This window comes from Melitaea cinxia, chromosome 20 (assembly GCF_905220565.1).
Source record: "Melitaea cinxia chromosome 20, ilMelCinx1.1, whole genome shotgun sequence".
NCBI lineage: Eukaryota > Metazoa > Arthropoda > Insecta > Lepidoptera > Nymphalidae > Melitaea > Melitaea cinxia.
Window position 1 is genome coordinate 4,491,342 of NC_059413.1, and position 12,191 is coordinate 4,503,532.

Below are 12,191 nucleotides of genomic sequence, written 5' to 3' on the forward strand. Positions count from 1 at the left end.
CATCGAAAGCTGATGTTTATCATGTGATCACATTTAAATTTCATTGAGATCTGATAACAACTTTTTGAGTAATCTTTGATAACGCGTATTTACTTGACTATTTTTTTCGTTTACCTACGTTGTCTTACTTGTCGATAAAATTGAAGTCGGTTTTCTTTCGTTTGCCAGCAAATACAATTATTAGTTACAGACTGAGAGATAACGTACTACCAAAAGTACCCCTACATAATAATCAACATGCCTATAGTGCAGGCAAATCTACGGAATCAGCCTTACATGCTGTAGTGGGCAAGATTGAAGAAGCACTTATAAGCAAGGAATCCTGCCTAGGCACCTTTATAGACATCGAAGGGGCCTTTGATAAAACAAATTTCAACAGCATAGTTACAGCACTAAATCGCCACAAAACAAACCCAACTATAATTACTTGGATCAGGAACATGCTGGCAAACAGGATCGTAAGAGTAGACAATGACAACAAACAAGGCGCCATCGTTGCTAAAGGATGTCCCCAAGGAGGGGTGTTATCACCCTTGCTATGGAACCTCGTAGTTAACGATCTAATATCTATAAATCTATATATCTAGATCTATAAATCTAGGCCTTATTCTAGACAGCACACTTTCTTGGAGACCTCAAGTTGCTGAGATCAGTCGCAAAATATATGCTGCAATCGGCACATTGAGAAAGTGGAAAAATTTCTTGCCTATCAAAACTAAAATATCACTTGCCGACACACTTCTTTTCCCTATTCTTGATTACGCTGATGTCTGCTACTCTGACCTGTCTGAAACTCTCCTTAATAAACTTGAACGCCTTCAAAACATGATCATCAGATTCATATTTGGTTTAAGAAAGTACGATCATATCTCAGATTATCGAGCACAGCTTAACTGGCTTAAAATAAGAGAACGCCGCAACTTACATCTTCTATCTTTTCTCTACTCTATCCTTTTCCATCCCACTACTCCCCCATACCTAAAAAAATGTTTTACTTTTCTTGGCTCGGACGTGCCCAGTACGTTGGGCCTTCGTTCTCAGGGTGACAACAGACTTAAGCATCCTATATCGCATAGTCAATGTTACAGCAAATCTTTTTGTGTTAAGGCCGTAAAACTGTGGAATGCCCTCCCGCGAGACATTCGCCAAGCAGAGTCCATTGATATTTTTAAACGACGTGTTAAAAAACATTTTCTATCTACATATCGTTAATAACATTTATTTATATGATATTTATATATTATTATTTGTAAATAATTATTGTTAATGTATATTTTATGTATCTAATTATTTTTTTTAATGCATATTTTTATGTAAATATATGTATGCCTCAATGTAATTATGTGTGTGTATGTTATGTTATATGTATGTATGTATGTATGTGTGTATATATGAGTTTCATACATTATATACTAAAATATTTACTTATTTATATGTTTTTTTCTTTTCTTTTTTTAATAATTATGTAAGTTTATCATATCGTAGTTTTTACCTATTTATAATTGATCTTTACTCCTTAATTTGTGCACACCTTAACCGCTGCTACTGTATCGTGTCCTGTACCCAAAGGTTATCTGGAAGAGATCGCTATTTGGCGATAAGATCGCCTTTGTACATCTTCTATTGTGTCTTTCTTTATATGGGTCTGTATTTTGGTGTACATTAAGAATAAATAAATAAATAATATCCTTGCTAAACGACAACAGATATTATACAATAGGCTACGCAGACGACCTGGTCATACTCGTGGCGGGCAAGTTCACAAATACACTCTGTGAATTAACTCAGACAGCCCTGCTATTAGTAGAAAGATGGTGCGAGGAGCAGAACCTATCCATAAACCCGAACAAAACAGAATTAGTGATGTTCACGAACAAACGAGATTTGGGAAATTACACTCTACCTAAACTCCTTAACTCAACCCTGAATCTAACCACAGAGGTAAAGTATTTAGGTGTAATACTAGATAATAAACTTAGCTGGTCCAAACACATAGAAAATAAATTAAACAAAGCCAGCATCATCTTCTGGCAATGCCGCAGGATGATAGGCAAGAGCTGGGGACTTACACCAAAACTGATCCTATGGCTCTATACTGCGGTCATTAGACCCATGATCAGCTATGGAGCTGTGGTGTGGTGGCGTAGAACACTCCTCACCACAACGCAATCCAAGCTACAAAGCTGGCAGAGGTTGGTGTGCATGGCAATCACGGGCGGCATGAGAACCACACCAACAACAGCAATGGAGGCCATGCTTAATATTCTGCCACTTCACCTATTTATCCAACAAGAAGCTGCAACCACTGCAGTAAGACTAAAGACTCACAAACTACTGTGTTCAACAGGCACACCACACATTAAGATTCTGGAAGACATAGCCAAAGACATTCCGTTCATGGAAGCACCAAATGACGGAATACAGATCAAATATATTTTTGATAAAAAATACAAAATACAGCTGGAAGAGGATTCACGTGTAGCCTCAATTGGGCGAGACCTGAGTATCTTCACGGATGGCTCAAAAACGAAAACAGGGTCAGGAAGCGGTATCTTCTCCGAAGACCTCAATATTAATATATCACTACCCATTGGTACCTATAACACAGTGTTTCAAGCAGAGTGCTTGGGTATACTTGAGGCAGCCAGAACAATCGGGAGGAGGAACGTAAAGGATTCCCACATCCGTATACTATCGGACAGCATGTCAGTATTACAGGCACTGGATAGTAACTCGACCACGTCAGGTATAATCTATGAATGCCATAACACCCTGATGCAGGTAGGTGAAAATAATGACATCACACTACAATGGATCAAAGGTCACAACAACACACGCGGTAACGACAAGGCAGATGAGCTAGCAAGAAGGGGGTCAGGTATGACGGCTATAGGGGCCGAACCGATTATACCGTTACCTTCTTGCTGGCTCAAAGGCCAAATTCGACAACGCATGAAACGCAAACATATCACACTATGGTCCGAAATTGAGGACTGTAGGCAAGCCAAGTTGGCGCTGCCAGAAATTGATGCCAAATTGGCAAGAATTCTAATAAATCTGGACAGACGCCAACTGAGACTAATAACTGCGGCACTGACTGGACACGGTCCGTATAACAAACACCTATTTAATATGGGCATTACCGACAGTCCCCTGTGCAGGGCTTGCATGGGAACAGAAGAAACGGCTACGCATGTACTTCTTTACTGTCCAGGTGTAGCGGCTTACCGGGCACAACATCTTGGCACCCTGGAGACACTTCCGGAGATCTTCAAGAAGCCAAAAAAGCTTCTAAAGTTTCTGGAGGAGCTTGGGTGGCAAGAGTGAATCGAATCACTCCCACACACGCAAAATAGACGCAAAGTCGTCGAGTTGCGGAAACCAGCCCGTGTTAACCATACCATACCATACCATAGTTACAGACGATTTAAAGCTTAATCTACCGCTCTGCTCTGCCGCTAGTACGGGTTAGCGGATAGTTTTGAATAGCGATTACTATCAGGTATCGATAATAACAACCGGGACCGACAACTCTACATGATGCCCGATAAACGGTAGAGAGACCCATAAAGACAAACACCCAAACACACACAGTACAGACGCAGACAGTACTACAGGTGTTATTTGTGAAGTTAAAATACAGTTCTTTTTAACTGACTTCCAAAAAAGGAGGAGGTTCTCAATTCGACTGTATTTTTTTTTATGTATGTTACTTCAGAACTTTTGACTGGGTTGAGCGATTTCGACAAATTTTCTTTTGATCGAAAGGTGATGTGTGTCATTTGGTCCCATTTAAATTTATTTGAGATCTAACAACTACTTTTCGAGTTATATCTAATAATGCGTTTTTACTTGACGCTTTTTTCGTCGACCTACGTTGTATTATAACGCATAACTTTCTACTGGATGTACCGATTTTGATAATTCTTTTTTGTTGGAAAGGGGATATCCCTAGTTTGGTACCATGATAAGAAACCAGGACCTGATGATGGAATCCCAGAGAAATCGAGGGAAACTCTCGAAAATCCGCAATAACTTTTTACTGGGTATACCGATTTTGATAATTTTTAATTTAATCGAAAGTTGATGTTTATCATGTGGTCACATATAAATTTTATCGAGATCTGATAACTACTTTTTGAGTAATCTTTGATAACGCGTAGTTACTTGACTATTTTTTCGTCGATCTACGTTGTATTACTCGTCGATATAACTGAAGTCGGTTCTTTTTTCGTTTGCGAGCAAACACAATTATTGTCTTACGAAATGTAGCAACTCCATTCTGAGTGTTGTCCTTATATCTTGGATCTAAACCAGCGGTCATCACACTTTTTCGGCCAAAGGCCGCATACGGCAATGTGGGTATCCCTGCTGAGCTTGCCGTGGCGAGAATGAACCGAGCCGAAAGCGTGCCGAGCTAAAAGCGTGTCGCGTCGAAAGCTTACCGCGCTGAAATCCTAAAGCGTTTAAAGTATGCCGCGTTGAGTGCGTCATCTTTAAAATTAGAATTCATAAAGATATACTTGTAAGAAAGAAAATATAATTAATATATATGTTTCAAAGTCTTTTAAGCTCCATTATTTTATGATAAATTTCAAGCAATTGCATTATTTACATTTTATGATAATTAGTTGACTAATCAAATTAGTAGTTATGCTGGGGGCCGCACTAAAACAAGACAAGGGCCGCAGTCCCGATCTAATTGCAAAAATTCATCAATAGACAAAACTCATTTTAATTCTATCTGGGTGTGCCCGCGACTTCGTCCGCGTGGAATTTAACAAAAAAGTTGTTGATCAGTTCGCAAAGTTACAAATTAATAAATTTATGAAATAAAAGTAGCCTAAGGTACTCCTTATTACATCAGCTATCTGCCATTGAAAGCCCCGTCAAAATCGGTCCAGCCGTGTCAGAGATTAGCCGGAACAAACAGACAAAAATTGAAAAAAAAAAATGTGTTATTTTGGTATATGTACCGTGTATACATCCATATGCATTTAGTATAAAACGGGTATTTTAACATTACAAACAGACACTCCAATTTTATTTATTTGTATAGATCAAACGTTTGTTATCGTATTTTAACAGTGTACATTCACATGCAGGATGTTGTACTTGATGTAAAATCTCATCCGGCAATGAACTACATCCTAAGCGACAATTCAATATTAATCATAATATTATTATTATGTACATACACAATAAGAACTAAATTCGCATACATTTACCTTCAATTGCTACTTTTTAAGCACTTAACATGTTATCCGCCGATAACAATGTTACAAAGTAAACTATTTTTATACATTTTATTTGGTGAAATCGAAAGGTTCTTTTAAAAAAATAAGGATAGTAAACTGTCTTGTAACAGATCAGCCTATCACAGTCCATTGCTGGACATAGGCCTCTACAAGTTAGCGCCAAAAATTGCGCAAACTCATGTGTTTTGCCCATAGTCACCATGCTGGGCAGAAGGGTTGGTGACCGCAGGGCTGGCTTTGGGGCACCGAAGATGCTACTGCCCTTCTTCGACCTGTATATTCCAAAGCCAGCAGTTGAATAGTTATCCCGCCATCGGTCGGGATAATAAGTTCAGTCAGTCAAAAATGTGTTTCTACCGCCGTCTTGATGTTAAGCGGTTACGGTAGCTTACGTACGCCTGCAACGTCAGTCCAAGGAGTTCTGACTACCTTACTCTCAACAGGAACACAACACTACCAGAGAGAAGTGTGACGTTAGGCGTGATCTTCATATGATTATTTTGTGTTGTGTAGTTTAAAAATTCTTTTTTTATGTCACTAGAAGCTAATGCGAGCTAATCTAAAATGAAAAATTATAGTGAAAAATGTCTCCAAAGTTTAATTATGATTGGATTTTCGATTAGAATTTTTATTTGAAGCGAAAATCTTTGAGACTGATGTTGGAAAAGACACCTTACGTCTTAGTAATAATATTCTGTTATCACTATTAAGAACGAATTCAAAAAATATTAACTGTTAAAAAGTTACCTTTACACCAGCCATAAGATTTCTATTATATTTTGGGTTAACAAATAAAACACATCATCAACTTATTATAAACATATTTTAATTATTTTGACACCGTCAATTTATAAATTTCGTAATTATGTACCAATAAACTGTCTTACATTATTAACATTCTACAAGATTAACATAAAACCTTCCATATTATCACCATAGGGGTAATGATATTTTAGAATTCAAATTATGTCTTATTCCGCAAAACCAAAATTTAGTTAACTATATTCGATCTAATGGTGGAAAATTATTCGATTTACGAAACACAAAAGTTGCAAACCATTCTTTTATAGGGAGTTCGTACTTCGAACATTCTGTGATAAAAGTAAAATTTCTTGCAAATTTCGTTAAAAAAAAAGATCTGAATAATATTCCACTATGTATTGAATATCTTACATCTAGTACCCAGCAGTACTATGACTAGCATTCATTAACGCATGACACCAATGTTCCTCCAATAACATAAGATATATAATTATGAATTCAACGCCTATCTCACAGTTAAAATATTACAAGTTCTAAAAAAGAAACAACTATATTGAATGTCGTTGAATTTAATTTATGAATAATCTGAGGGCAAGAAACACACGAACTTGCAAATCACACAAACTATAAATAAATAATAAAATACTAGGAATGATTACATTTGCCTTACACTAACGAGCCCAAAATATGCTCTGATAATAACATAACCGAATATAATGTAAAATAGAAATTGTAATACATTGAATGTGATAGCAACTGCTGTGAGCTACGATAGCAAAACGAAACGATTCATACACATATCAAATCTATTTGAAAAGATTAAACATTGAGCACACCTACGCGTTTACGGGTAACGACTAAAGTATCAAATTCTCTATGAAATTACGGTCGCATTAATATCTGTAAGTCTGTGTATCAAATGTATATATTCTATATTTGCCTTGTGTACAAAGGCGTTGCCATAATTTCATAAATTATATTGTATTGCCCTTTATATTCTGATTCAATTAATGATTTTACTTATCACAATAGTTCAAATACTTTTATCATTTCTACGTTTAAACTATTCTCGTACTAACACATTACTAATCAATCAATACTTCCTGTCAATTTAGGAATTTGTTTTTGTCAATTTGAAATTATTGAATTTCTTGTTAATATCATTCCATTTATTAGTATTTTAGATAAAAACAGATATGCTATCTTTCTGTCATAGAATAAAAAACGTTTAATTAGATAATACGACTTTTTTTTTAAATAATAATTAAATTTTATTAGGCCAAAATGAGTCAGAAAACGCCACAAAGTTTTAATGTACTCTTTATTTTTACCAAAACTAGAAATATTTCATAAGAAATGAAAAGTAAAAAAAAAAACTTTATTTTGAAGAAAATAATAGAAGTGAAGTGAAACTAAACAGTAAAAACCATTATAAATATGTTGTTCGTAATATAAATAACAATATTTGAAAAGCACGCTTTTATTTATTGCAAAGTTCCTTGAAATTTTTTAACGTTATTTAATTGTATTTGTTACTCGCTGTTTCTCATTCTCAAAACTCTTATAAGCCTACATTTCAACACCAACGTAAGCCATCTGTAAAGATCGTTCACAAAGTTAATACATGTACTAAAAAAGTCACGAAGTCATGCGATGTGAACAAATACTTTCTAATCTTTTGATCCAGACTATATAGGTCAGGTATATACTTTTGATCCAGATTATAGGTTTCAAAGGTGTATTTTTCCTTGAAACGCCAAATTGAAACAATCTTTTTAAGTTTGATAAAAATATAAATTATGCATAATTTCGAGGTGGCAATAACATAACTGGCCAACGGCTGTAACATTGCTATTTTCATGCATATCAATACTGAGGGTACATTGCAAAATTTTGCTGGACCGAAAAGTGCCTAGTTATCATATAAAAAGTAAAAAATTCAAATAAAATTACACAAATAAAATCATACACAGCTTTTGCTTGGCGTATTGGTAAAAATAAAGAATTTAATTGAGGTAACGTAAAATTAATTTAGACCAATTCGTTGAGGTGCGTTTTCTTCGCTCCAACAATCCCATTGCTTAATACCAAACTGTTATAGTTGTCGGCACCGATGTTGAGCGCTCGTCTGGGAGTGGGGATTGCTTTGCACTTCGTGCAGGGCTCGCAAACAGAAAATTATTTTGTTCAGCACAAAAATAAAAATAAACGAGATGTTAAGCCTTCATTACTCATTAAATATCAGACACAATATCCGTGCCGGTAACTATACTTCTACGAAATTCACATGTCGATATTCGATATTCGTAAAAACATGCCCATGGTAAATTTATAAAATAAAACATGCCAAAATTTCTCCCTTAACCGTCGTTATAATCGTAACGTCAGACTAATATTAAATATATTACAATTAATGTTATACACACTATTAATTGAATTTTTATCATAAACATGCATTTCTTCATTAACATTCAAGATTAATACTCATGTCATATATACGTCTAAATCAAAATGGCGCCACTCGTAATGGAGGCCTCGACACGCGTATTGGGGCCTTTACTAATCTGTTAGAATTACCGAATCATATTCTATCAGGAGTTGTCAGTAAAATTTATAATTTTTTATTTATATATATGGGGGCTTCTTCTACATGATACACTCAATACAGTTCAAATAGTTGTACGCCACCTAAACGTCATTTATTTATTTAAAACGAAAAGCACTGGTTGAATACGAAAAGTTATGTCATAAAACTATAATATTGTAAGTTCGTTTGTAAAGTATGCCCCTTTGAATGAAGGGAATTTGTTCGAATTTATTTATAATATAGCAATCATTAATTGTTACATGGCAATCAACATTTGTTACTTTATTATTATGAAAATTAGCCTGTAATGTGCTTATTTCATTTTTTCTTTTTATGAAATTCATTCACACATTTGATTATGTATGTCGATATTCAGATTTCATTGCGTTTAAAACATTAATATTCAAGTGAAAAACCTCTACTAAAGATATAAATATGGATTAAAGTGACTACATATGTCAGACCTTTAAAGCTCCCTTCTTCAATAAGAACACACTTTTACTACAAACAATATAATTATTAGTATTTTTTGTATTGCATTTGTTATGCTTAATCGATTTTAATACTTACGTTTATGTCGTAAATTAAATATAATATCATAATAATCACTATTTTATTTGTTAACACACAATTCATACACAAGTTTTACACACACAGCCTTATATTATTATATTGGTCACTCATAAAACACATTTAATACAATAGAACCATTTATAACAACGAAGAAATATTACAATAAAATAATACTAAAATAAATTAATAATTAAAGGAAACTATTAGACAATGGCATTAATATAGTATTGTGTATTAAGTTATTATGATGTTAGAATATATAAAATGACACGACACATACACGTATGCCAGTTTTGAAGTTAAACTGATTTTACAAGAAAGATTTAAAATATTATAAGCGCAGTGCGGATTTCATAAGTTTTATAAAATTCAACAATGGTTGAAATTACATAAATCGCAACATTTAATCATTACAATAACATGTCAATACTTATTTAATATGATAATGATATTCATGGAAATGTTCAAAATTTTCTCCGACTACCCACGGAAATAACTATTATCGTAGTGTTTATTTCATTGTACCCTAACGTATTGTGACTACGGTAATATTATTGGTTTCCAGAACTTTCACATACATGCCATCTAGCAACATATGGTTGGTTGTTTGTGGTCGAAATGCCTCAGCCAAAGACCAAGCAACAGCTTAAGAACGTGAATCACGCAAGCGTACATTTGATTTTCGTTTACATTGTTATTTTCATCCCAGCATACCAAATTTCTTCCATATTCTTTATACGATACTATTCTCATAAATATTTTATGTAAATTTCTGCTCAAAAACGATTTTCTATGGTCATCGACTTCCTCGCTACAAGTTCTACAATCACAATTTCTATCTACTTCTATTAAATCGGGAGAATCTATTTTTCTAATATTGATATCTCTTATAACATTGTCCTCACCAATAATTCTAGCACTTGTTGACGAGAGCGTGTTTCGTTCTTGGATTTCGTTCCCGATGTGGAAGGATAAATTTCGTTTGAAGTTTATGTTGCTTGAATGATCAACACTGTACTTAGCTTTCTTATAACTTTTTTTGAGGTCAGCAAACGGTACAGATTCATCGATGGCTTCGACCGACCCGAGACGAGAACGAACTCTATTCTTGACGAATATTTCATCGCAACTCTTGTACTCGGTCAATTTCTGTCCGATCATAACTTCTTTTCGCAAATTTCTGATAGCATTTTTCTGCCAAACATTCGTAGTTACTCCGAATCGTCTCTGACGTAACTTTTTATCATCCAAGACCTTCTCCTGCGTATCGCTATCTTCCACGTCGAGAGACACGCTACTATATATTGGCATTCTACATTTCAATTCGCTCATGTCGACCTCAGTAGCAGCCCTCACTAGGTGTTCAGCCGAACTTTTTGTGAAGTCCCTGTGTTCTTCTAAAATCTTCGAATAAGTCTTTTTCAACTTCTTAATTTTCGGAGTCACTACCCCAGTCTCTGCATCTATACCCTTATAACTCTCTCTCAGCACCGATAGCGCCAAACTGTTTCCCATCATCGAATTCGTCACGTCCAAAGATATATGCCGGCTTTTCGCTCGCACGTGAGAAGCTGGTATATCTTCAAAGCTACGGTCCCTTTCGAGACGCAAGTTCAACTCAACCTCGCTGGAACTAATCGACCAATACGACGCGGAGACGCTGCCCGAACTGTAGGATTCGATCGATTGCAAATAATCGAATATTTCTATGCCGCGATCGAGAGAGATGGAACGTTGGAGAGGGATGTCGTGTTCGAATCGGAAGTCCGTCTCGAACTCTCGCCTCTCGTCGAATTCGCTTCCGAGCCAGGCGTCCACTTCGCGGCTGTTGAGGTCGAGTTGCAGGAGTTCCTTCCGAAGGTCGATTTCTGGTTTAGTGTTTCTTATGTCGGAGAACCGTCTGTGTATTTTATCGTGGGCGGGGTTCGGGCGGTCGACGGCACTCGGGGGGCCGGGGGCGGGGTTGGGGGCGGCGCCGGGGGCGGGGTCAGAGTGCCTACGCGGGGGCGGAGGCGGGGCCGGCGGGCGCGGCGCCCTTGCCCAGCGCCGACAGCGGCCGGCGCGGGAACCCGCCCACGGCGATATCAGACTCAGCAAAGAGCTTGCGAAAACTGCGGACGGACACGCTCGCTTAGGCTCGATCTACATTGCCTCGGAATTGAGCGATTTTTTTGTAACGAAATTTCGTATAGCGATTTCGAAATAAATCGTGTAATGCGCAAACTATATGAAATAAAAAAAAGACTAACGCGCGTATTTTTAGGGCTTTTAGTGCGTTATCGGGTATTCATGCAGCTACGTTTACTATAGAATTTTAGATATTAGTAAATTTATAGCATTCTATACTACGATTTCTTTACCAAAACTCGCTTTCCTTTCGTTTCACGGCAATGTATATTGAGCCTTTTAGACAACAGTCGAGTCGCGACTGAACTTTACAATATGTAATCATCGTCTCTTATATATTACGGTTTAAATTAGCGGATACAAGTATGTTCTGAGTGCCATTGTTATGACATCATACATTACAACGGCTAATGTTTTAAAGAATAAAAGAAATAAATAACCTAAATGTTACGTTTCGTCCTGAAATGTCTTATTGAAATATTTATACCTTTGATCCACTAATCAGTACCAAGGGCCGAAAGAGATCCTCGGCGGAGACCGGCGACCTTCATGGCGAGTTGTCAGCGCCAGCCAGAACCTATCCACCGATATCAGGGATTCAACGAAAAAGAAAATAAAAAAATTACAAAACAAAACAAAATCAAAATCGAATCTCGTGTTTCGTGCACATGCTTTAATACATGGGAATGTTAAATAGCCCAAAAGGCCAAATTATCAGGTGTGAACTTTGGAAATGTTCATTAAATTTACATTCATAAATAGAAATTTCGGAAATATTTACATTAGATGTCAGTTCCAAAGAAGTAGCTTCACGCTACAGAAAACGTATCTATGAAATGTCAATATTGGGTTGCTAGTAATAAAAAAATATTAAAAAATAATAA

The 12,191-nt window shown here is 36.1% G+C and overlaps 1 protein-coding gene across 1 annotated transcript in view; it reads right to left on the reverse strand.

Moving 5' to 3' along the window:
* Nucleotides 1-6,064: 6,064 nt before the first annotated feature.
* LOC123663401 (RILP-like protein homolog) overlaps nt 6,065-12,191 on the reverse strand; it is a 52,356-nt gene continuing 46,229 nt past the window's right edge. Inside the window, exon 8 of the mRNA XM_045598090.1 lies at nt 6,065-7,616. Coding sequence (XP_045454046.1) covers nt 7,553-7,616 — 64 coding nt within the window. The 3' untranslated portion in view covers nt 6,065-7,552. The remainder of the gene's footprint in view (nt 7,617-12,191) is intronic.